General features: G+C 40.8%; 2 protein-coding genes across 2 annotated transcripts; one reads left to right on the forward strand and one right to left on the reverse strand.

Moving 5' to 3' along the window:
• Positions 1-1,081: 1,081 nt before the first annotated feature.
• On the reverse strand, positions 1,082-6,610 carry LOC120792561 (T-cell surface glycoprotein CD3 epsilon chain-like). Its single transcript, XM_040131828.1, has 5 exons — positions 6,396-6,610; positions 5,629-5,808; positions 5,388-5,531; positions 4,981-5,033; positions 1,082-2,772 (listed from the first exon to the last, which is right to left on the reverse strand). Exons 1-5 carry the CDS (start codon positions 6,466-6,468, stop codon positions 2,713-2,715), a joined length of 510 nt encoding a protein of 169 aa, XP_039987762.1. The 5' UTR covers positions 6,469-6,610; the 3' UTR covers positions 1,082-2,712.
• A 2,738-nt stretch (positions 6,611-9,348) lies between these two features.
• Positions 9,349-25,980, forward strand: LOC120792566 (myelin protein zero-like protein 2). Its single transcript, XM_040131833.1, has 5 exons — positions 9,349-9,590; positions 22,397-22,566; positions 22,940-23,150; positions 23,970-24,141; positions 25,665-25,980. The coding sequence occupies exons 1-5, from the start codon at positions 9,536-9,538 to the stop codon at positions 25,825-25,827; spliced, it is 771 nt and encodes a 256-aa protein (XP_039987767.1). The 5' UTR covers positions 9,349-9,535; the 3' UTR covers positions 25,828-25,980.
• The last annotated feature ends 407 nt before the right edge of the window (positions 25,981-26,387 follow it).

The following is a 26,387-nucleotide window of genomic DNA, read 5'->3' on the forward strand; positions in this document are numbered from 1 at the left end:
AACAGGCCAAAAGGTTAAGGAGGAGGCGAGAAACCCTTAGATGACTTTAGACGAAACCTCCTCATGTCAGATAATCTAATAACTTAAATTCTTTGATCACTGCTCAGAGTTTTTTGCCTTCTTCCTAATGTTGCTGTGACAAAGCTACAAACTGCAGTTTTCTGCTGGAGCTGAGGAAGAGAAGAAAGATCAAACACCTGAGCCTAGACAGCTCAGCTCAGAAACACAACCCTGATCAACCGACGCACACACACACACACACACTCAACCAACTTCTGACTGAAATGCATGTGCACACACTTTCGTGCACTCACACAAGTTCGTTTGACATTCTTGCACCATACAAATCTGTACGTTCTTGCACGGATGTTCACTCACACAACCACACACAAGCAGATGTAGGTCTGTGTGTGGGAGTGGTTTCACTTAAGACAGATAGAAGAGTGCAGTGTATACACCCCCCCCCCCCCCCCCGCGCCTTTACCTCTTTGTTACTTTGTCACACGAACACACAGTAGATGCAGATGAAGATATCTGAGCAGTAAGTGTGGTAGTGTTTCCACTAAGCTCTACACCTCTGAGCTTCTTACAGTAAGTTATCAATCAATCATTAGCAGTTTGCATGAAGAAGAAATAATATGTGACGTTTTGTTTCCCACTATCATTTCCATCAGTGCAGCTGTGCTCAGTCAATGCTGGGAAAAATCACAGTTGTATAAACAGAGAGCTAAAACATGACACAACATTTCCATGTTGTCTAACAGTATGAAATATATGTATAAGCATTGTGAAATGGTTCAGCGAAGACAGAAAGGCATGTCACTCATACAAAAGAGACCTGAATGATGAAGACACGTTGATGGTGTTTGTGTGCTTGTGGGTGTGCTACGGATATGAGCTGTGGCTTTGAGGCCCCTTTATGAACTGCATACAGTCATACTAGCTGTAGAAGCCTTTCGGTATTGTTTCTAACCATGAGCGAAGAAAATGAGAACATTGTTGTCTGTGGTTTATTAGTTACACATCACCCATTACAGTAAAACAACAGATTAGAATGAAAAAAAAAAAAACAGTAGGCAAGTTGATGTGGTGAGCAATGATAATGAGTCAGAACATACACTGACATAAACGTGTACATATGATCATTTTGGAGGATGTAGTCTGTGGTGCTTTTGAGCTATTTTGAGCTATTTTGCATTATCCAGAGAGATGCTTGTGTTATTCAGCCTACCCTCATAGATATAAATGGGGTGGACAAAATAATCGAGAACACCTGTCCGTGTAACGCAATACAGTTCAACAGCACCACAAACTGCAGCCTCTAAAATGACCATAAGTTAGATCAACACCTCTGTAAAAGAGTTCCAACACAAACCGAACATTATAACCATCATGAAGGTAGCATTTATAGCAGAGCTGTTGTATTAGACTGCATTATTTTAAGCTAGGTGTTACTAATAAACTGCCAACTGAGTGTATTTACAGAAAACATATGTCTCTCTATTCAAAATGACAAGTTGTGATTTTGACAGTACTCTCTACCAATGTTTTATATTAAAGGATCAGTACACTGAAAGCATAAAAAATATCTACACACTATTAGGTACACCAAAAAAACCTGAACATTATTGGCACCGTAAAAATAGACTTCATGACAGAACAGTTGTATAGGATTGCACTAGACTTTACAGCTGAACATAATAAATTGAATACTGAGTTTATATTTATGTCTCTAAGATTTCTGCCTCCACACCAGTACAATAAGCGTGAGCGGAAATTTGTGTCGCTAACAGCATTCAAAGATAATATTCAAATCAGTCTACAGCAGTAGTTCTCAACATTTTTGTGTCTGAGATACCCCACACAGCCCATTTAGATGGGTTCAAGTACCCCTTCATTGTGCCCCTTCCCTTTGATAGCGATAGATGAGATGGCTTTGTGGAATTCTTCAATTGCTTTTTACAGCAAAACCGATGCTTGCCTTTTTTTTTAACTTGTCTTTGGTGGTCAATCAAATCCGACTTCAAAATGGACATTTCAGCTATTCATATGTTACTTTTAGCTTTTTGTAAGCATTTCGCTTACTAGTTTACACGCAGTCTCAATCGCGGCACTTGGTGTCAAATTATTAAAACTGATTCACTAGAAAACTGTCAAAATACAGTAGTGGGTAGATTGTTGTGAAAAAAAAACATTCAAGATGTACTATACATACATACATATATACTTACATTTTGTTATCAAATCATAATCTCTACATTTTCAAATTAGCTGAGCTACACAATCTTTCCACAGACCACCTGGTAACTGCAGATGTACATCCAGGTTGGGAATTACTGATCTACGGCAACTTACAGAAACGATGTCCACATTACTCTGAGTAATTCTCTCTTTAAGTAGTTTTTCAGTGTAATTTTTAAATACTGTGAGCAATACAAACTAAAATCCAGTCACCACTCTTGTGCTGCGATGGTGGAAGACTACATGGACAATTGAAACCTGAACTATTTTACCTGGCCAGGTAATACTGGGGATAAGTGGGAAAATTCATCTTTTTGCCATTTTTGGCACCTTTCAAATCCATAAGAGCAAAGGCCAGTGTTGGCATACTACTGGGAGCATGATGTACGCTCTAGTAGGACTTTTGTGAATATTTGCCTTTGTTAGTGCAGCCTTTAAACCAGTGACCTGGCGCAGTCAGGTGACTTGACTCTATCCCGTCCTGTTCACGATAGAGTAAGTGTCCTGGGAGCGAGTGTGAGTGTTCAGTTGCTGCCAAAAAACAACATAAACAGTGTTACTGTGGATCACAGATTCATATAACTACTATAAATGTGTGACAGGTTTTGTTTTAATATGGTTAGATTGCAATATACAATTTAACTGTAAGTTAGATCATAAATCATACTTGGCTTCCAGGGGCGCAGGGAAGCTTGCTGATAGACCAAATTTACCTTGTCAAGAAGCAGATTTTCAATGACATTTCCCATATTAACTTTGAAAATAAAATAGTTTTGCTTATAATAAACAAGTAGTTTACTCTAAGTCTGGAGCCAAGCCAAATGTTAGCTGGGATTGGCTCCAGCCCCCCTGTGACCCTCAGGATAAGTGATGTAGCTAACCAATGAATGGATGGATGGATAGTCACTTAGTTAGACAGTTTGGGAAATATGCTTTTTCACTTACTTGCTGAGAGCTAGATGAGAAGATTTTAGCTTTTACAGGGGGGGTTACACGCTGCACTATTTCTTGGCCGGGAACAGTGACTTCATTTTTTTTAGAGTTTAAACAAATAACATACAACGTGTTAATCAGTAGCAGAATTTGTTTCACATTTGGACAGAGCCAGGCGAGCTGTTTCCCCTTGCTTCCACTCTTTATTCAAAGCTAAGCTAACCGGCTTCAGCTCGATATTTAAAGGACAGACATCAGAGTGGTGTCGATCTTTACATCACATTCGGCAAGAAAGCGAATGAGTGTATTTCCCACTACGTTGGACAATTCTTTCATACCCTAATAAAATCAATAGATAAAAAGTACCCTTTGTTATCTGAAGGACGATGGGAACTTCACCGTTTTTTACAATTGCTAACTCACATTCCTAAATGCTGAGTTCACTTTTTCAGGACTGACAGTTCTCTTTACCGACATGCAGCTCAGCACAACAGTTAATGTCATGGCCAAAATGCACTAAAGCAACCACAACACTTCATACACCTGTCAGGATCAGCTCTTGTACCAGAAGACTGACAACATTTGTCTCCCAACAGGAAAACTTTGTCACTCAGAACAAACACTAAAAAACACTAACAATAGTTGGCATTACAACATTTATCACTATTTTCTTTGCAGCAGCTTTTGTTTATTTAGTTTGGCATAAACCAAGATTTAATTACAACTACAAGAAAGGGAAGTTCTTTTTGTGCTAGCTTATATGCTGCAGTAGGCTTTTATTTTACCATTTTAGATTAGAGTAATTCAAACGGTACAAAATGAAACTAAAGTAATTCCAGTAATGCAACACAAAACTATACATTACCACTGTACATATAGTACATGTATAAGACAGGTACAGATATTGAAATACAACAGCGCTAATCAACCCTGTCTTCTGCATTGGGCCACCATCTCTTATGTACATCACACCTTATGTCCTCTCTTCAATACACCTGGGAAAGTATCTTTTTGCAGCCTGAACCATCCCTGGCAATGTTCTGCAGATATGGCAAGACCTTTAGAGGGACATCTGATCATGTGGCTGGTTTCACAAACTTTCCACCTCCCTGAGGAAAAAATACCTCCTCTGTGGCCCTGATAACAAAATGGTTCTGGTCTCACCCTCACCTGGCACAATGCTTTCAGAGAGGTCGTCAAGGAATCAAAATAGGCGCTCCGTGTTCTATGTCCGAATTAGGAGTAAATGATCTTTTTTTTTTTTATTTCTTTTTGGATTTAGATTTAGCAAAATGTAGCAAATGTCAGTCTAATTTACAGTTATTTGTTTCATGTTAGGTTTTGAATGTACATGTAACAGTTTTTTCAACAGTATGCAAACATGTACTAAATGGAGTGTAAATGCACCACATTTTGATGGTGGTTGAGGGTGAGTGACAAAACAGTTCGTGAATTTTGAAAGATAAATGATATGGTAAATGAAGGCACTTTGTGTCAAAGCAATGAAAAGTTATCCGCAGTTTTTTTTTCCACATCAACTGCTGTTGTGCTGATTGCGTGAGGAGTTTGGAAAAAGTGAATGCAGTACTGAGAAACGCGTGTTAGCGATTGTTAAAAAACAAACAAACAAACTATAAACTCTTTATATTTGGTTAAATGCCCATTTCTGCCTTAAAATATAATTTTAGATTACTGCTGTGCCAATTTTACGTCACCTTCTGGGCAAGAAAATCAGTTGAAAACAACAAATGCATAATGGAAGGTGCACCCTATTAGGAAAATAGTGTTATTAAATACAATACCTACCTCATAGTCAGGAGATGGGACAGGTGGAGCTCGGCCTCCTGAATGAGCAGGTGCTACAAGACAATGACAGAGATAATGGGACCAAGTACTTGTGATATCAGACTCAGTATTTACTTAAAAGGATGCTTTGTGGTTCATTGTGCATGCATATAGACAAATTACATCAAATCTTATTATGTCAGGATAAACCCCTTGATATTAATCATATTGTTTTCAAGGCTGCAATACTTTAAGAATAAAAACCAAGTCTATCCAATGAGTCCACACCCCTAAGAGTCAGTTTTAACACTTCAGATAGTACTAAATAGCTGAAATGGTATTTGCAAGGGCTGCATCCGCTGCATGAGTGAACACACAATCCCATTAATCAGTTGTGTTATTTGTGGTTTGCTTGAGTGTATTTTTACCTTTCGAAGAGTACGTAGGTCCAGCTGAGCTCTTCTTCTTGGTGCATCTGTAGATTAGAATCATCAGAAGTGCTGTCCCGAGCCCGTCCACCATCATGACCAGCAAAACCAAGGTCGCGTCCAGCTCAGTACAATTTTCACATACTAGGGAACAGAGAACAGTGGGTGGACAAGTGTCAGCTCAGTGAGGACAACTGACTCACGTAGCACATCATGAGAACTCAAAAGATTTTTTACTCACCCTTTCCTTTCACGTAGAAATAATACTTTTCACCCCCGTTCTGACAGTAGTATAAGCCTTTGTTATCACTATTATACTTAAGTGAATACAATTCAGTTTGTCCTTCTATTTTTTCATCATTCTTGAACCATTCCCCGTCCCAGGGACAGAACATCGTGAAATTCATTCCACTGAATATTACTGAAGAAAAAAGAAAAACACAGGGACAGATATTTAGTTGCAGCTTTAGTTTTTCACTTCATCAACGTCCTTTTTCTCCATCACTTTTCAGGGGGAAAGGGAGGACGATCTGAGAGCTGAGGTGAGTTCCCAAGACTAAACGCCTCTTATGTTCATCTGAGTCTGATAATTTTTCCCTTAGGTACCGTGTATTACATCGTGCTAAAGTCTTATATACACAGAGACTTAATGTATCAAATAACAGCCAAGAATAAATAAAAAAATGCAACTAGTGATCAAAATAAAATGCCTTTATACATTACAATGAAGAATAAAGTATATCAAAGCATCAGAAAGAAAGAAGAACACAGTTCAGTGTGTTGAATTATCCAGAAAAATACATTCATTCAACACAGCTGTTAGAGCAGTTATGTTGCATAAATGAAACAGGAAATACAGGAAATTGAAGTTTCGGTGAAAATGCTCTTAAATGTCATATTTTTGTCAGAATAATTGTCGTTCTAAATCCAGACAAGAATACTGAAACATTACTCATTTAAAATATGATGTAAAATCAAAAAACAACTGCAGAGCAGTTAGATATTTACCACGCGTAGCCTTCACGGTACCTATGAAAAGGAGGAGGATGGCGAACACACTCGGAAAACCCATGCTGTTCATTTTCTTAAGATGACCTCTGTTTTTGTACTGAGTTTCTAGATCTTATTATCGTATGTATCAGATTTGTGAATGTCTCTTCTACAAGATACAAATAACATCAAGCTGCCTGCTCAGTACAATAGAAAGATGTACACAAGATGGTTCTCTCTGACTCTCTCTTTCTTGCTCTCTCTGTAACACATGCGCACACACAAACACACGCAAACACACACACACACACACACACACACACACACACACACACACACACACACACACACACACTGCACCCCACAGGAAGCATTTTTTTTCAAGATGAATTCACAGTTAAACCTCAAATTGAAGTAAAACTGAGTGACTTCGGTGTATAGAAATGCTCTTATTCATTTTTATTCATTTAGAAACATTTGTCTCCCAACAGAATAACCTAAAAAACACAACAACAGGTGGCATTACAACACTTATCACTATTGTCTGTGCAGCAGCTTTTATTTATTTATTTGGCAAAACTATACATATCCACTATGCATACTTATCAAGGACAGCTACAGATAGAAATACGACAGCGCTTAGTCGACCCTGTCTTGTCAATGTCCTCTCTTCAATACACCTGAGCCGTCCCTGGCAGTCTTCTGCAGATATGCCCAGACATCCAGCGTTCCTCGCATCCACGAGGGACATCTGATCATAAACTTTCCACCCCAGCGAGGAAAGGAATTTCTCTGTAGGGCTGAGGAAGGGAGGGTAAGGTGTAAGAAAAAGTCACACCATCCTGGGATGAGATGTAAACCACACCGTGACTGGAAGAGAATGGTTAAAACACCACATCCTTCCCTTCTCTCACCTGGCGAAAGACTTTCATAGGTGAAGAATGAATGTGTATGTGAACACGTACCCAATGGGGATGTAAATACACCACATTTAGATTTGTGTTTGGGTGAGAAAACAGTTCATGAATGGTGAACATGTGGTAAACAAATGCATTTTGATGTCAAAGCAAGGGAAAGTGATCCACAGTTTAGTCCACATTTGAATGCTGTTGTGCTGACTGTGTGAGGAGTCTGGAAAAAGGGAACGCAGTACTGAGAAATGTGTGGTAGCAGTTGAAAAACACTGTAATCATTGGACTGTTTGCTTTAAATGTTGATGCTCATTTGTTGTAGTAAAACTCACAATCATACTTACACATACTGCGAAAGCCAGAGCAGGAAATAATTGCTAAACATGTATTTACAAAGATGGTCATTGATGGTATTCATTTTTATGAGCTCTGTTTGTACAGTGTTATAATCAGTCAGATTTTTACAATATATATTTTTTTATGTGATTTGAATAATTAATAAATAACTTACCAATGATTTATAGATTAGTTATACGCCATTATTGAGAAAATGTTTGGGTTGCCAGTTTGTGAAAAATCTCTTTGGCTGTTAAGTCATTAATAAAGTTGTTATCCATCTTACCCTCACAGTTATGGTCTGAGTCTGGCCGGGGGTTTGTTGCATATTGTTCCCCATCTCTGCCCCCACTTATTTCCTGCCCTCCCTCGACTGACAGCTCTCCAATACAGGCATGAAAAAATGCCAAGAAAAAAAAAAAGTTCCTGGCCTCCAAACGTTGGTAGGTCATCTATAATTATTATTACAAATGATAATAAAGGGCCCCCACGGTAATCCACCGATTGTGCAGTTGTAAATGTTAATAAATTGATAACAAATGGATTTTGGTCCAGATGCCCTGTAGCTGCTCTCCAGAAGGTCAGAGGTCAAACAGTCCCCTGGAGGAGTCTTCATGATGACCTGAAGAGCTGACTGAAGATACGTTCCGGACACAACTTTTTCTTAACAATGGCTCATATTTGAATTGTAAAGGATCAGTAAATTATGTGTTTACCATCACTTAAGCCGTTACAATTTAGACCCCTGACTGCTCTTTTCCTGCTTTCTTGGCAAAATGTTCTTTTTTTCAGCTCATCATTTCACGTCGCAGCTCATGAACTTATGCATTGGCACGTTATAAAGCTGACATTTACTGCAGCAGTTCATATTTAAAAATGTCAAACATCTATAAGCTACAATTGCGAGCCTTTCTGATCTTTCCTGACGGGCCTCAGACAGAGGCGACGTACACCAAAGTGCGGCTCTGCCCCCAAGTGGTGCAAACCAGTAACCGGCCAGTTTGGTACAGTGACTGCACAGCCCTCCGCTGCTCTGCCATTACCCTAAAAGGAAGAACCGTCACGTCAACTTCTCACCATGTGTCCGCGCCCGAGAAGTTGCCTGATCGGGTCTCAGCTCTCTGGTGTTGTGAGCGTTCATTGATATTCACTGGTTCAAGTCCATTTTGGTAAAGTGGACTTCTCCTTTTACTGTCTGATAAAAATGTATCTCTGTGAAGAACTGACAGACTCATTTGAATTGATTTACGGTATCTCACTTTTTTTTTTTTTTTTTTGGAATTTAATTTGAATGTTAAAGTAACACACTTAAATGAACACAATTTAATCCAGGAGGGACCACATCTTAAAATATATTTTATATCGGTCATTAAGTTCTCACAGGATGGCTGTGTGTTTCGTGCTGTTTTATTATAGCCTATCATGGCACATCAGATCATATAACATCACATCCTAATTAGATGATGTATGGTGTCTTCACAATGCCACCTAACCTTCCTGGGCACGTGTTTGCGCAACAGCTGTGGTATGACACCACACTTGTGAATGTACTTTACGCAGCAGCAGAACAGGTTGGGTGACCGTCAACAATTTGCCGGCTTCGGTTTTAACATGTGTAAGAGAGAGATAAGGAGGCAGCGAGGAGAGTGGATGACTTTGTTACTCCGCCCGAAAATGGGGTGGGAGGGTGTTGCAAAGAAATGTATGAGGGCAGCGGCGAGTTGGGACGCGTCGTTGGAGAGACGGGGTGGTGGAGAGGGCTCACCGTAAACTCGCGTTTTTCCATCCCTCTCGAAAGGGCAGCCAAAGACTTGTCGGTCGGGTTTCCAGTCGCTGTGAGTCGGCGGAGGAGTCTCAGTGGGTTTGTTGACTCCCGGTCTGTTGGTCATCGGACAGCCTGCCGTCCATCCAATGTGCGTAAAGGGGCTCTATTTCTTCACCGTCCTGTCTGGACTCGCAGCTTCAGGTGAGATCCTAGTTTGGTATGAGTGTTTAATCTGAGTGAAAAGATTCTTTTTGCTTTAATATGGGCTGCTGTTCAACACTCTTTGTATTGGAATGAAGAGTTTAGTGTGATTTATCCAAGTTTGTTTTCTGAAATTTTATAACTCAACCACTGACAAATTATTTTGACTCCTTATATACATCCTAGGACTCAGAAGCCTATAAAAAATACAATCTCCAAAAAAGTATAAATTGCAATAATGTACCATCGTAGTAATAAGTAGTATTTTTGGATCTCGGTTTTTCCAACAGTTTACATTGTTAGTGTTTTTTTCACATCCCGAGATTAATCTTAAAACGTAACAGGATGACGCTTCAGAGACTCTCTCGACAACCGATTCTCAGAGTCAAAGAGAAAAACCCTGATTGTGTGGCCATGGGTCCAGTGAAAGCTCCACAGGGACCCCTAACCCCCGTCTCTGAGCGCCCGTCGTGCGTCACTGGGAAGTGGAGAACTTGGCGCGGCGGCAGCGGGTGGGCCCCTAACGCAGCCACAGAAGGGGGCACTTCTGACAACATAATGACTTTACAGTAGGCTGATTGCCGGCAGCAAATCCTGGCTGCATTGTGTTTAGGTTTTACGCAAACGCGCTCCTTTCCTGCCTGCTAATGTGCATCCGCGCTTGCGTTCACAGAGACGGTGAAGTGGCCCGCTGGACGCATATAAGTCCACCTGCTTCCCGTGCAAGCGGATCCAGGATATGTCCTCTGGATCATAACGATTCATCAGATACACACAACTATGTACATAAACACTAACAGATCACACCCGTTTGTTATAGCTGCTCTCATCCAAATGCGGTAGGCCAATGGCACGGCTAATGGAACATTCATTAACATCATGTTTTGGTGCATCAGTGGCAATTCATTCCGCAGGCACCAGGTTGTTTAACCTTGAAGTAATCTGTGTCCATTCCAGTTAAGTGGATTATATTGATTGAACTTGTCCATCCAATGCCAAAGCACCATGTAGGAATTCCCTATAGTAGCAAGCTGCTTATGTTTACAAGGAGCATGTGCTTGCAGACCAGTCATAACACAGTCACAGGCTGATACACACAGAGCAGGAAGATGATTAAATATACTCTGTGCATATAGAAGGGTGGATGATCAAATAACAGCATGCAGATGAAGAAAAGCGTGCTGGAACCAATGACAGCTCAGCGGCATCTCAGTTCTTCTGTCTCTTATGCTGTAATCACGCACATTGCCTCGCGGCTCTACTGTGTTGGCAAACCGGCACAGCTCGATGAAACGAGCCAGCAGGCCCATCGTGCCCATCTTCACGAGACACGTAGGCTATGGTATGCGCTTGCAATAATTTGTGCAAAAGAAGTCATTCCTCCCTCTTCTCATTTCTGTCCCTTCGGGTAGACAGATAAATGGCCTCAAAACAGCACACAGCTAACACATTTCCCTGTCAGCCCTCCACTGTTTCGACAAGCATTGCACTGATCAAAGACAGTTAGTATTCATTTGAGGAATTGCTGTAAGGAGCCTATTTTTAAGGATATATGACCAAACAGAATAACTCCCTTTCGTCTTGCTGCTGCAAACAACCAAAGCATGTGTTTCAGTGTAAAAAATCCTTCATCACTCTCAAAGATAAACACTACTGTACTACTTTCTATTCTGTAAAGTGTGTTTAGCATGCATTTTAAAAAACAGCAAACTATAAATCCAAATTGTCAGGATACTTTTGGGGGCAAAGTTTTTGCTTTTCACAAAACCAGAACGGAACTGCTTTTTAGAGCAGATGTCATCATGACCAGATTTGGCCTTTTTTATATTTGTGTGTTGTGATAGATACTGGATTTTTGAAAAGCTCTTGTGTTTCATGACTCTCATGGAGGTGAAGTCACAGCGCAGTAGTCAGAATGAAACCAGAAACATCCAGTCACTCCAAAAACATGTCAGTGTTTTGCAAGATATTTTCTGGATAGTTTAAACAATAATAGTTCCTTGTTTTTCTTAAGCTGCCCAATCAAAACGTTATTTTACTTTTTGATTTTCGGCCGGATTAATGGGTTGTCGGGTCCCTATTGAGGCCGCTCCCACACTTTATGCTTTGTGTTCTTACCCTGTCCCCCACAAGTTCTCATCAAGTACAGTCCATACAAAGACAACAAAAACCAACCATTATTCTATTACTGGAACAAAATCTTTAGCACTCGGTTTTTGTGTGTCAGATTCAGGCAATTTAATTTAAAACAACCTTTTTTTCAGAAGATGTACCATGTAGACAACAAAGATCTTAAAGCAGATATAATTTTCGTTCCATTAGCTTAACTACGTGTTTATTGCTGAAACCATGATGACCAAAGTCTGGTATGCCCGACAGTAGGGGCGCTATTTCGGGAGACAGTGCGATGGGTCGTATCAGAGGGTAGCGGCAAACAACCTTTATGGTTGTGTGGGTTGGAGGACTTGTCTCTACCTGCTCAGCGCCAAAGGACAGATAGAATTAACTAGCAACTACCTGGTGAACATAGTGGAGCATTTAACAGATAAAATAACAAAATATTTCCCCTGAGGAGTTGGTAGAGACCAAAAACAGAGCTAAAAGAGAGTAAATATTGGACTTTCATCTACCGTTTCTCCGTAATTGCTGGATGAGTAAGTAAGCAACTGTTTTCAAAGTTTGCCATATCAGCTGAGAAGGTGATGATATGTCAATGTTTTTTCTGCTGCCCCCAAGGGCCAAAAAAATGTTTTTTGCAGGTTTAAGCTAAAAAATCATGCAGGGACAGGTTGAGTTGATATTGTGGCTTTGTGGTACAAATTCAATCACAATGAACATGGGGTTTTTTGGCCCCTGGTTATCTTTTGCCCACTTTGCCTGGGCGATGATCAAGCCTTGATCAAAACACATACTAAATCGAATTATCAAAAAAGTCAATCCATTAATTAATGAATGACCTAAAAATACAGTAGTTGTTGCTGGTTTCTAGTGAGAATTTTGTGATTTGGTCCACCATATCCAGAAACTGTCTTTTTTCTCTTGTTTTGAACTATTGAAATATTTAAAAGGAGACAGTGATGTTTGAACAGTAAGAAATAATAATGACAATAGCCAGACTTCCCTTACAACGTGTCCTTTTTTTTTGAGAAAATACCACAGTAAATAGACAGAATCTGCAGGTTCTTCATTGTTCTGTAAGGGTTTTTTAAAAAAAATCATTGTTATGAAAGATTGTGTAATTGGGTAGCAGATTACATTTAAACACATTCTTTCCTGTGTCTGATCACTTGGATTACAAACTGGCAAAATAACAATTCAGCCACACTGTGAATGGCTAATGAGGAAGGGAAACACACTAAAAACACTAGATTGGTTTAAACAATTTATATCAGACTGCTCTCACAGACAGGAGACGAAAAGTCTTCTCTTAACATTTTTCATCCTCTGCTGCTGTCGATAAATCTGTCTTTTTTGTTTCTTTAGTCTAATTCTTGTTGTCTTCCTTAAACATTTTCTTCAACCGGAAGCATGAAATGTTCACAGGCTGACGTGTGCCAGCCTGTCCTGACTTACAGGTTTAGCATACACATAGACACACACGTGAACAAATAACTGTTGACTGCACCTTACCAAGTGCTTACGCTGGTTGTTCAGACTTCATCTTAACTCTGTCAGGTTTACTGTAAACGAGCATCTTCTACTTTCTGTTTGCTGGGAATTATCTCTCTGCCATGGTGTCTCTAATATCGCCACAATAATAGGTCAGTGTAAAAAAGCATGGCTGTTGTTTGTGACAAACTGTACTCATGCGGTTTCTTGACACACCTATGAGGACGTCTGGCCTTTGTGTTGGGTTGATGGGATTGCTTTGGGGTGTGTAGAGTTGAAAATGACCCGTTCATATTGAAGACCATATCAGTCCCGAACACAGAGGGCTTAAGGGCACATCTGGGAAGTGTTGGAGTGTGATGGCAAGGCACTCCCTGCGTAATGTTTAAATCATAAGACTGTGCTTGGCTCCAAATATAAACAGGGATTTGAAATACATTCTCACTGACTAGAAAGGGTTTGTGTTTGTAGGTTCATCTGAGGTTTGAGTGTCTGTGCACATACCCACACACCCATGTTCATCTGCATCTATACAAATGCAAATGCTGCAAATTTGTAAACATGGGCTTCTGTTTGTATATTGACCTTCTTACATACTCTCTGTTGGCCGGTAACTCGTAGATCTGTTTAGTGGTAGCTCTTCCAGTGAAAGCAAAACCTCCACTGGGTCTAGAGAGCCAAGAGGAATTTCATCATCTGTTGCCATTTGCTGAATAATTTTTGATGAAATGCAGAGGAGCCATGATGAGAGAATTTCCCAGGCTGGGAGAGTACAGACTTTTGTATGTCCTCCTGTAAATCCAGCCATTGTTGTTTAAAATGTTGACTAATGAAAATGAACTCTAGTATATTGAAAGATTAGCAGAGGCAGCTACTTTTCTGGTTTTGCTCACTAATTATCTGACACTGGACTCAAAAAAACCTTCAGAGCCAAAGAAATTATACAACCGTTTTCACAGGTAGAGTAGTACTTTTCTGGACAACTAAACTGATCTTCATTTGTAAAACTGGTGGCCTGCCCCTTTAGCGTGAAAAGCAAAGGGCAGATGTCTGTACCTCCTCGACAGTGTGGTTTCTGATCTGTGTATACAGTATATAGTCATTCACTGTCTTATTAATCTGCTCAGGAGCACAGTCGGAAGTGGGGGCTTGATTCTCCGACTCATACCTCTGCAGGACACTAAACATACCGCTAGTCTAGCTTCATAGTAAATGTGTGAAACCAAGACTGTCTTTTGAGGGCTGGATTGTCCGTCCAACAGAAGCCTGTGGTCTTGGAGTGAGGTGGATCGAATCACACGCATTGGACCCCCCCTCAGGAGTTTCTGCTCCTGCAGAGAAGTTGTTGAGTCAGCTGCGAGGTGGGAGTGGAAGAGGTTTGATGGATTAAACTCTTATCCTCTCTCACCCACTACATGTTACTCCTGGACGCCGCTGCCCGATGAACTCCCATTGGCCTGGAGGAAGCAGGTACAGGGTAAAAGAAGGAGAGGAAAAAAGAGTTTAAAAAAAGAGTTTGATGCTTGGTCTCTGGACTGACCTTTAGAGTGTTTTCACTCTAAACTTTTGTAGTTTTCTATAGTTTGGTATAGTTCATACATCTGTAGGGCTGAAAGTGTAAATGTGAAATGTAAATTTTTTTCTCTATATAAACAAGAAGTGAATCCCCATAAATCAAATGAAGGCTTTTAGATTTGCTGTTCAGAACACCCGGTGTCTGGTTTGTCTCACTGGCTGCGATGCATTTTATACCTCAGGAGTAAGGATAGTCAACGTGGATGAAAGAGTCTGACTTTCTGCACCGCCCCCTGCAGAAAGTCAGACTCCTTCAACAGAACATCCAATAAAAGTCCTGCCTGCTCTATGTAATTTACAAGTGATTTGTGGGTAGTATGCGTGCAAACAGGGAGGTTAGCAAAAAAACATTTTTTTCAAAAATAATAAGAAAGCAGCACTTTCACATATGAGGGCTGAATATAGCGTTGGAGTGAAAGAGAGGGAGCCCTTATGTTGCCCTTATTTTTATCATTCTGCATATGAACAAAAGTATGCGGATGCTTGAATCTTACACCTGTATGTTATAGTTGCACGTCACTCCAAAACCATGTCCGTAAATCTGCTACTTTAACAGCCTTCACTCTTCTGGGAAGCCTTTACCACAAGATTTTAGCGCCTGGCTGCAGGGACTTGCTCACATTAAGCCACAAGTGCATTAATAGAGTCGGCTACAGATGGACGATGAAGTCACCGTTTACATCCATCCCAAAGGTGTTGGACTGGGTTGAGGTCAAGCTTTTCATTCCAAAACTTAGAAAACAATTTCTTTATGAACACGGCCTTGTGCACAGGATTAGTGTCATGTTGAAACAGGAAAGGGCCTTCTACAAGTCTTTGCTGAGAAGTTGCAAGCACAATATTGTGTAAAATATCAGTGTGTGCTACAGCATTAAGATTTTCCTTCATTGGAACAAAGGCGCCTGAACCACAAAATAAATAGATACATAAAAACAAAACAAAAAGATAAAACCAACAGCCCCAGAACAAAAGTACACAAAAGTATATGAGCACATACCTTCGGTCTCACAGTGTTTTTGCTTGTTTTGGCAGTTGTATCGTGTGTATGATACACACAGCTGTGTCCATCTCAGGGGTTCCCTCCAATTACACCACTCAACACTCACCCTATCCCCCAACTCTGTGTCCTCCTCCTCTGTGAACATACTGTTACCTGAACCTGCTATTCCCAGCCCTCAGTCTAGCCCTGCATGAAAGACAGACATTGTTAAAAAAAAATAAGAAAGAAAACTAACCTGGGCTTGTGAAACCTCTCACAAAGAAGAAAAGAGGCTCTTTGTATTCCTCTGAGCTTTTTGTGTATTTGGTCCTTTCCTAAGTGTTTCCTCCAAAACCGGTGCAACAGAAAATCGGGTTTCCTCTGGTGGCCCCTTTGTTTGTGAGCCATAATGAAGAGAGGAAAGGCACAAACACACATCGTCTAGGAAATAATGTAATGAAACCAATTTCCTGATTCAGAGAGTCGGGCCAACTGCTTGATTTCTCCTGCAGTGTTTCCTCCCTTTTCTTGAAGACCAAAAAGACTCAGTATCCCCTCGGATAAGACTAGATCTACGGTGTACATCTCTTAAAGAGTGATTGGTAAGTGTGTGGTATCCCCCTGGTATCCTCGGATATCATGATGTACTATCTGATCATGGATATTATCATACTGTTTTACTTAAAACAGCTCCGTTTCCTCCTGTTTTCCCTTTACAGTTTATAAATCTGCATATTTATGATTAACTGCGTCAACAAGCTCTCGAGCTAAAAGGTGACACAAAAACCTTGACAGAGATCTGGATTGTGCAGTGAGGCAGGCATGGTTTGTTCACTCTGTGGACTATTTTTAAGATATTCGAAGAAAATATTTAGAATACCAGAGAATGTTTGCTGAGCAGTAATGACAAGAGTTCAGTATACCAAGCATGTCTCTCTGCAGTGTGAAACACACCCAGAATGGCTGAAAATCCTAAAGTTTTGGAAATGCTACCCCTTAGTAACGGTTACTAAGTTGAATAAGTGAATCGGTAGAGTTTGCTTTTGGCAGAATATCTCAACTAGTTTAGAGATTTATAGTGAGATGTGGTGGAAAGTTTCAACATGGTCCAAGGGAGACGTGAGTATTTTTTGCAGAACATATCAGAGGATTGTTCATCAGCCTTGACGTCCAGTACGCTTTCCGGGTGCATTGTTTAACTAGATAATAAAAATAGTTTCAAATATTTTAACCCCTCCAGTGATTGTCCAATCATAGCTTATCAACCTGAACCAGGCAAAGCAGAAATCAGCAGCAAAATCAATGTCAGTTAGAAATAAGAAACCTGCATTTGTCCACCTCTGCCTGAAATCAAGGACTCCCTGTTTTGAAAATTACAAGACCTCTGATACCATCGTAAACTGCCTATGTGCTAGCTTTTACAGACTTAGCAACAGTTACTAAGGGGATGGGGCTTAGTGGATAATCAATTCTGATTAGCACAAAACAATTTTTTTTCAGCTATAGGCGAATAAAAACGACTTCTGCCAGTCATTTGCACTGACACAGCACATGCATAACTACGGTACATATCTGTCATTATGGGACTCAAGACATCGTAAAGCATTTATTGATGGGGCTATGCACTTTAAAACCTACCGGCACTCTTTGACATTGGTTGAAATAATATATGGGCAGGTCAAACACCACTTGAAATTTTTTCTGCCCCCTTGGAAGGTTTATATACAATCTTGGGATGACTGCCAAGCCAAGCAAACCTAATCACACTCGAGAGGGCTTGGTTTGATTATTTTACAGTAGATGAAAGTATTTGCCCTCTTTGGCTTCAGATGGCCAAGTGGACCAGTGCAGTTTGTACTAAGTAGTGTTGACAGGTAGAAGAGAGCGCATTAAAGGTTCAGCAAGTTCATTTAATTCTGATAGATTGGATGTATTGACAGATATTATGGACTATCGCCAACACTGATGCATCTAATGGGGTTTGTATGGGGGTGTGTGTGTCTGTGTGCGTGTGAGTATTTGGACTTGTGCCAATAGTGATCCCCCAGAGAGATGCCAAGCCCAACATGCACACACACACACGCCAATACACATGTACGAACAATGGAAGGTAATAGCTCATGACCTATTCCACCTATTCCCGCTGCTATATCTGTTCATGAATACAAACATCTGGAGTTTGCATTGACAAAAATATTCACCAACGCACACATGCAGAAGTTTGTGTTAGGTAAGATGCTCACCAGAGGTCTTTTTAATCACCAGTGTAGAGTGTAATAGGTGTCTTTTACATGTTTCTCAGCATTTAATAACTTTAATAATGGAAAAACGGAGCAGGGACAAAGTCTGAATAAATACAAAGACTAGGGTTTTACTGATGCTTTACATGACCTGAAATTTGATTTTTTTTCTCCTCGCTCTGACGCAGCAGTACCTCTGGGGCAAACTGAGAAACCGGAGCAAAGAAAATATAAAGTACTGAAAAGCCTTTGCACCCTTTAAATTAATATCCCCTACTCATATTACTACCGATTACACCAAAGAAAGCTTGCAAGAAAATTCATACTAATTGTTTTTGGATACAGTTTGGAGTTGTGGAGTAAAATCTCTAATAACCTTGTCTTACATTGCCCTGTAAGTATTTTTGCAAGACAACTACAACATGTCAGGCAGTGTCCGCAGTGTTTGAAACATAATTAGGGTAATTCATACGTTTGTCTGCTCTCTGGCCTTGCCCTCCTCTTTAGGGTACATAACTCCATCTTAATAAGCCGTGAAAGCTCTCTATCTCTGTCTCTGGATGCTAGGTGTGGTCAGCACTGGCCGGATGTCCAGACATAAACAAGGAGTCACTTAGACTGGACAGAGAGACAGGTTGGAGTAGAAAAATGGACGGACCGACTAGCAAACCACAAAGCAGTGTTATCTTATCTCCTCCTTACAGACTGCACTTATGTAGAACAATACATTTTCCATCATTTTGTTATCCATACACTTCTTACTCACTCATCTTCTCAGTCACTCTGCTCTTGTTTGTCACTTAAGCTCACTGTCCCTCTTTACTGCTTATTTATCTCTCTTCTGCGTGCTTAATGTCCTCACTCATATAATGGCACGCATTCTCCTTTACCAATTAGTGCCTGCTAGTGACTGATCTCAAAGTGATCATGTACTTTTAGCGACAGGGACACATTATGTCGTAATTGAGACACTGTACATAGCCCTAACTGGTCTACCATTCCACTAATATCCATTCTGCCTTCAAAAAGGCCCAATTAACCTTAATTCTTAATCAACTCAGTTTCTGTCAGAATAAAGCGTTTTGTTTTTTTTTGTTACTGTTGTTGTTACTGAAAGGAGATTAGCAATGCTTCTTTAAATTAATGTGCTGTAAATAGAATGGTTAATTTGAAAGGACGTGTTTTGGCCGGGAGAATGTGCTCTGTCTCCTGAGTGATGAGGCATGATGAATCATTTCAGCATGAGCGTTTAAATAATTTGGGAGAGGAGGATAGGCATTGCACTGTATTGCTAAGCTAATCGTGTGCACTATACGCTCTGAAATAAGGATGCTGAAATACGGGGGTTCAACTGTGCATAGTGATTTGATGAGCAATAGATATTCTCATTGTAGACACCGGACTAGAGTGTACCATTACACTAGCAGCTCTATGAGGCTGTACTACAGCAGTGCTTTGGGCTTAATATGAACGCCACCATGCTAACATGCTCATAACAACGTTAACATGTTGATGTTTTGCAGGTATAATATTTACCATGTTCCCTGTCTTAATTTAATGTGTTAGTATGCAAACATTTGCTAATTAGCACTAACCACAAAGGGAAGCTCAGGTGAGACTCATTCATTTTGCACGTGTTCGATTACAAACCAAAATACCAGGCAGATTAAAATGTTGACCTGATGATGGTTCTAGATGAAAAGTAAAGAGATTCCCAAAGTTAATACAATTCATCCTGTGGGCGACCTAATTGTTTTATTTACGTCAACCTAATTGTGGTACTAGAGGGAAAGTAAGGAAATCACCAACGTCATTAGGACTTTCTCATCTGGGCACCATGAATATCTGTTCAAAATTTCACACCAATCCATCCAATAGTTGATGAGATATTTCAATCTGGACCAAAGTGATGAACAGACTGAATGACGGACCGACATTGCCATGTAACCTATACCGCTAGCATGGCTAGAAACAGAAAACCAAGTATAGTTTGAAATAAGACCCTTTTGTAACAGGACCAGTAGTAATCTTTGTGAGACATGCAATTCAATATACAGTAGATTCTTCCCCCACTCCTCCATTCCCTCTCTTTCTCTTTGTCAACCAAATATAGAATATGAGATCTTTACCTGGTGGCTCAGACTCTTCTGCTGAGATTTGACACACTCACACACACACAAACACACGCACTCACGCACACATGCACGGAAACACACACCTTCAGTCGAGCCAGCAAGGGAGTCATTACTGGCTGTACTGATATAGCCAGCGCTGATTTAATCTGTGTAATGAATATCCTAAACACATGCAGTTTAATCCACTAATTTCAGTGTTTTTATACACTGCCAGATAGACGGGGAAGAGAGAGATTGGTGGGAGAGGAGGTTTGTTCCCTTTCAAGTTAAAATCTTACTTGCAAGAAAAATATCTGCAAGTTGGGTAAGAGTTGTTGCATTCTTTACAAAGCAAACCGAATTTTTTTACACCTTTCTTCACTTAAACAGCAATTGGTTGATACAAGTTGAAGTACCTGCCTTATTTTTAAGGTACTGATGCAGAATAATCCCAAAATAAGCATATACTGCAGTGTCACTGCATTGGCACATTTTTTTTTTTCACTCAAGAAAAATACGGTTTTAAATCTGAAACAAGACCCCAAGAATTGCAAAGATGGACTTTTTTCTCGCAGTGTGTACTCTGCGCCTGTATCATTCACTCGTTCACACTCCTCCCAGGTTTCATCAGGCTCATTTAAAACACATTAGGGCCGTTAGAGTGCTTACAGGGCCCGGCGATGAGAGAGAAGGCTGTCTGTTTAATACTGTGCGGGGGCTGTCTGGTCAACCCGTTCTCTCATCCCAGCCCACAGGAAACTCTTTCCAGCCTGATAAGGAACAGAACATATTGCTGGAGGAGCCAAGACCCCGCTGACATTTTCCCAGTTAGCTCCTGCCTTAATTCTCGCTGTGTAGAGGAAATTATATGACTCAATTTGCCTTCTTTCCTAGACTTTTCTTATTCTATGCCTGGAGCCTCATATTGCCATTCAACACTGGGCAAACCCACCTAAGTTAACCCACATTTTTAACTTGCAGAATAGAACTTAATCTACCTTTTAAGTGCTGAAAATCTTTATGATACGATTCTTATCCATCATAGTAAGCACTGGGAAACTGTTGCATGTATTGTGCAATCCGTTTTTTAAAACCCTGATACTACCTGTCTGCATCAATCAAAGGTGAAGCCTGGGATGACACCTGCACTCAGGTGAATGAAAAGCTGACACCCCTTCTGTCAGACTCACGTGTCCCTGATAGTCAGATCTCTCATCAAGTTTTTGGCTTGTTCTGCAGGGTCCTCTTGCTAATGATGTTAGGACAAGTTCTAGGGACCCTGACCACACTGTGGCTTCTAGCTCTGCAGACGGACGGTCTGCTGTGCGCTAGGACATTGACTTTAATAAGACTAGACATGGTCCCTGATATCAGTAGGGCATATGGAGCTCTCTCTATTAATAGCCAAGGTGATTTGGACTAGACAGCCTCCACATAGACTTCCACAGAGACTTAGACTCACACATACATTCTCGCTGGGTGGTTTTAGAATACGGTTGGCTCTGCCTTGATAAACAAGACTCTACAATCTTGGGGAGAGGAAAGACGTGATCGTCTGGTTTCTGATATGGTTCTTACCGGCTGCCAGGCAGGAACTCTGCTATAAGCATGGGACTGCCTGGGACAGTGCATTGCATGTGCGTGTGTGTCTCCGTGCAGTGTCTGTGTGTGTCATCGCAAACTCCATTCTGGGGGGGCTCCATCCATCATAATGTGGAAGAGCCAAATTGTTGCCAGTATCTCTCTCCACTCTTCCAGTCTATTCATTTTCCATCTAATAGGTGTACCACATATTGTAAAGATTGATATAGTCCATATCCACATAACATACAGCAGACAGTCAATTTCAACCCTGTCTCAGCGCCAGCAGTGTAGCTAAAGTGGCTATTATTCATAAAGTGTTGCAGATTTGGCCTACTGATCTGAAATCAGTTTGGACTTTCAGGATGTAATGAAGCAGATATTTGGAGGGAGTTCACTTACTGATTGCAGATCTAGTCTTGTACTTATCTAACAGCTATAGTGAAAACTTAGAGTTAGTGATTTTTCTCGCAGCAGCTCTGTGTAGGCAGAGGTAAGGTCACTGGGTACACTGCATACACTTACAAGGCAGGAAATTACTCTGGAGGCTGAATTCAAACTGCATCTTTTGTGCTTTATTTTTGTATATATATTTGTGTTTCTTTAAAAAAACATTCATGTATGTATGAATGTATTGATTTTGATCTTTATGCCAGGCATTCTGCTTTGGAAGTAAACTCTGCTGCTGTGCCATGTTTGTGTTTGTAGGTGTGCTGCAGGTCAGTGGGATGCGTATATACACATCTGGGGATGTAGAAGCAGTCAACGGGACAGATGTTCGTCTCAAGTGCACATTCCAGAGTTCCTCTCCTATTAACACCAACTCCATTGTCATCTCCTGGAGCTTTAGACCCCTCAAACCAGGCCGAGAGGAGTCGGTAAGTGGGTGTGCGTGTGTCTGTGTGTTTCGGAGACAGTGTGATCAGACCGCAAACCTCCCTCACTGTGTCAGGGAGCATCCATCCCTTCAACCAACTGAGAGAGGAGTTGGTGAGTCATTAGGCTCCCTACGGAGCATCCAAGACAGCCTGTGTTTGTTTGTTTGTTTGTTTGTGTGTGTGTGTGTGTGTGCATATTGAGAATAGAGCGAAAAATATGCAGCATATGCCTGTCTTTCCTTTCTCTGAGAACAATTCCATCCTTCCCCTGCGTCTCTAGTCTCAGTTGGCTATTACTTTCTATATGTGATAATCCAACCAATCAGTCTCATTGTTGCTCCAACCAAATCTACTCTTCATATTTTCCCGGTAGGTGTTCCACTACCAGCAGCGACCCTATCCTCCTCTAGAGGGCATTTTCAGGAAGCGTGTCGCTTGGGCTGGTGACATCATGGGGCGTGACGCTTCCATCATAATTCGACAGGTCAAGTTCACCTACAACGGCACTTACATCTGCCAGGTCAAGAATCCACCGGATGTCCACGGCACGGTTGGAGAGATTCGACTCCGTGTCGTCACCACAGGTCAGCAGATTCATTTTCAGGCACAACTCACATTAATATATATCATGAATATTGTCCTGTTTGATCAGTGTCTCTGAAAAAATCAAATAAAAGGGGACAGCGCAAGTAACTAAAGCCAAGGAAAATACAGTTAAATGTCAGAGAAAATACAAGACTAGATTCAAATTATTATTGAGACCTGTGTTATTTGGTATGATGTAATATGAATTTGATATTATTATATTAATGCAAATGTTCCAGACATATTGAATTTTAAAAAATCAATAACAATTAAAAGGTAATTTTCCCATTACTATTATTGTCTGTGAACAGTAGTTGAAAAAAGAGGTTGCTGCAGAACAGGTCTCTATGCTGGGACTTATGATTATCATATTAATGATTAAAGTACCTTTAATGAGTTGAATTAATTCATAAGATATTTTGCTGTGGCTTTCTGTATGACTTAGACAAATAGTACTAATAACCAGAGCTACCCATTTTACTGCTTACATTTAATTTTGTTATGTATATACTGTATATCAGAAGAGGCAACAACATGTCAACAGACTAGGCCATGCGAGCAGCTCTGTGAGACCCTTTTTAGTCACATTGGTGCTTTGAGCTAAATGCTAATGGCCACATGCCAACATGCTCATAGTGTAGATGCTAACATGCTGATGTTTAGCAGGGATAATATCTACCATGTTCACCATCTTAGTTTAGTGTGTTTCCATGCTATCATTTGCTACTCAACACAAGTACAACTGAGGCTGATGGGAATGTCATTAGTTTAGGTGTATGGTATGGTAATACTGGTACTTGTGTCCTTCTCACCTACAGCCTCTTTCTCCGAACTTCTCCTTCTGGCATTGGCCATCGGAGGCGGTATCGCCGCTGTGGTCATCCTCCTCATAGTCATCGTGTCGTGCAGGAGATGCAAGAGGAGGAGACAGACACAGCTGGAAGGGAACGAGGAGGCTCCCCGCAAAGAGAGAAAAGATCCCACTGCGTGGTAAGACCAAGAGAAAGACAGAACAGGAGAAAGAGGAGCAGGAGAACCACACACTTCCTCTGTCTCTCTCTCTCTCTCTCCGTCTGACTCTGGGGATCGGGGCATGTGGTGCTCCTTCTTGGCGCCTGGGGCTCTTTTCTTATTGGACACTTCATTTTTTTCCCCCCTCTCCAACCGCAGCCCAAGACCAGGACCAGCTGATGGACAGCTGTCCTTAAGAAGAAATAAAATGAGAATGTGCCTTTGTGTAGAAAGCTGTAGATGCAGAACTTTAGCCAGACTGCTGTGTATCTTTAATGATATCACAATATGCCTTTCATGTCTTTAGAAAACCAACTGTTTTATCAGTTCCTCTTTTCTTGTTCAGCTAAATGGGCTTCCAAAAACATTTCCTGTTTAGAGAGAATGTTTTGATGATGGAGAGGTAGAACAATGGTGTATTCCTGCTGTTTACTTCCCTACTAATACATTTTGAACCCCAACATACCAGTGCAGTACAAGCCACGTTTGATATATTTTTTCAACAAACAATAGAAACTGTGGAACAAAGAATGAGCAGTTCCATAGCTTCTATTGAAATTTAATTTGAATTACCAGATAAAACCCCATACAAAGCTCTTAACAACTCCAACCCCAGTGGTCGTATATGCTAGATGTCTATACTGTAGTTCATCTGAACCTGCAGGAGGATGCTGTTATACATTCCTATTTTGTTTCGATGCTGAAGTTATATGGCTGTTTTTTTCTTAGATTCTGTGGTGTTATTAGGCTGAATTTTGGTGCTCCTGAAGAAATAATCAAGATGCTATCAAAGAAAATCAAAACCTGATGTTGAGCACATGTTGGAAACAGACATTTCATACTTTTATAAAACATTTTACAGGCACATAATCAATGCAACATTAATTCTAAATTTCAGTGACAAAGTGGCATTTTTTAAAACCATATCTGATGGCCTATTGTCTGTTTTGAACAATGAGCTATTGTGTCAAAAGCATCTTTTTTTCTTGGTATGCGGGACTTCTTTGCCTCTCTCTTGGGTTTTCAGATCTCTCTGTAATAGGTGCAATAACTGGTTACTGTGAAAAATGTGTTGCGATAACATACGCACCAAGTTGACAACTTTACCGTCATCTTGGTTGAGCATATTTATTCAGACTTCAAGCCAAATCTGTCACTGAAAAACTTGGCGAAGGAAGGAAATAATTTTACCCAAATCAGATGCAGATGGATAAACAGATATTTTAAACCAACCTTCGCTCTCAACCCGGGACAACTTAACCCTGTGTGAAGCTAATCCTTTGTCCCTGCTTCTGTTTTTATGTTGCCGTCTGCTTGTCTTTTTCCTCTCCCCATTGTGTGTAACTTACGCACATGCATGTTCATAAATAATTAATGAATATGTCATGCATGAATGCATATCCCCGTGTGTGTGTGGGTGTGTGTGTGTTTGTGCTACGTTGCTCTTACCTCCCCCTGGTGCATGTCTCCCTGTGCCCTCTGTGTGTACGTGTGTGTGCCAGCCACCCGTCAAGGGCCGTCCATCTCTACCTATCAGAGACGTCCATAGAGATCGACAGTTCAGATGGCATGATCTCAGAGGCCAGCACCAAAGACCCGAGCTCCTCAGAGGAGGAGGGCCCGAGCTCAGACGACGATGACGGCAACGGTGATGACTCTGACTGAGGAGGTGGGGACAGACAGAGAGACAGCAACACTGATGTGAAGCCAGCTAGGTAGCTTGCTGGAGGGCTGCCCGGATGGCACCCATGGATTAGGTTCAATGGTTCCACTGAGTGGAAGCTAGAGAAAGAGGGCGCTGCTGCTGCTGTGTCGGAAAAAGTCCTGAATAAGAGAAAGTTCAGGTTCAAAGTTTCTGAATCGGAACAAAAAGATTGGGGCGATGCTTTTGATACTGATCAAGGCTTTGAAATAGACTCAAAAGTACGGTGACTTTACTTTTGAGAGAATCCAGAAATATTCATATGAGGGAAGAAATGCTGGGGGAAACCCACGGGGCTTATGAAGTGAGAGGCATTAATATGCTGAAAGTGGCGTGGCCATTGTCATGAAGGGAAAAGGGGTCAATTCTTGTTCAATAACTGTCTATTCTTCTAGTCATGGATCTTGTTAAGTGTAAGAAGTCAATATTAAAATCAGCTGCAACAAACAATTGACTTCATCAAAGATATTGGCATGTAAGTAGTTGGAGTGAGGATAGTGTTTGCCTCTGTGATGAGCCATAC

The sequence above is a fragment of the Xiphias gladius genome, chromosome 7 (genome assembly GCF_016859285.1).
Source record: "Xiphias gladius isolate SHS-SW01 ecotype Sanya breed wild chromosome 7, ASM1685928v1, whole genome shotgun sequence".
Classification (NCBI taxonomy): domain Eukaryota; kingdom Metazoa; phylum Chordata; class Actinopteri; order Istiophoriformes; family Xiphiidae; genus Xiphias; species Xiphias gladius.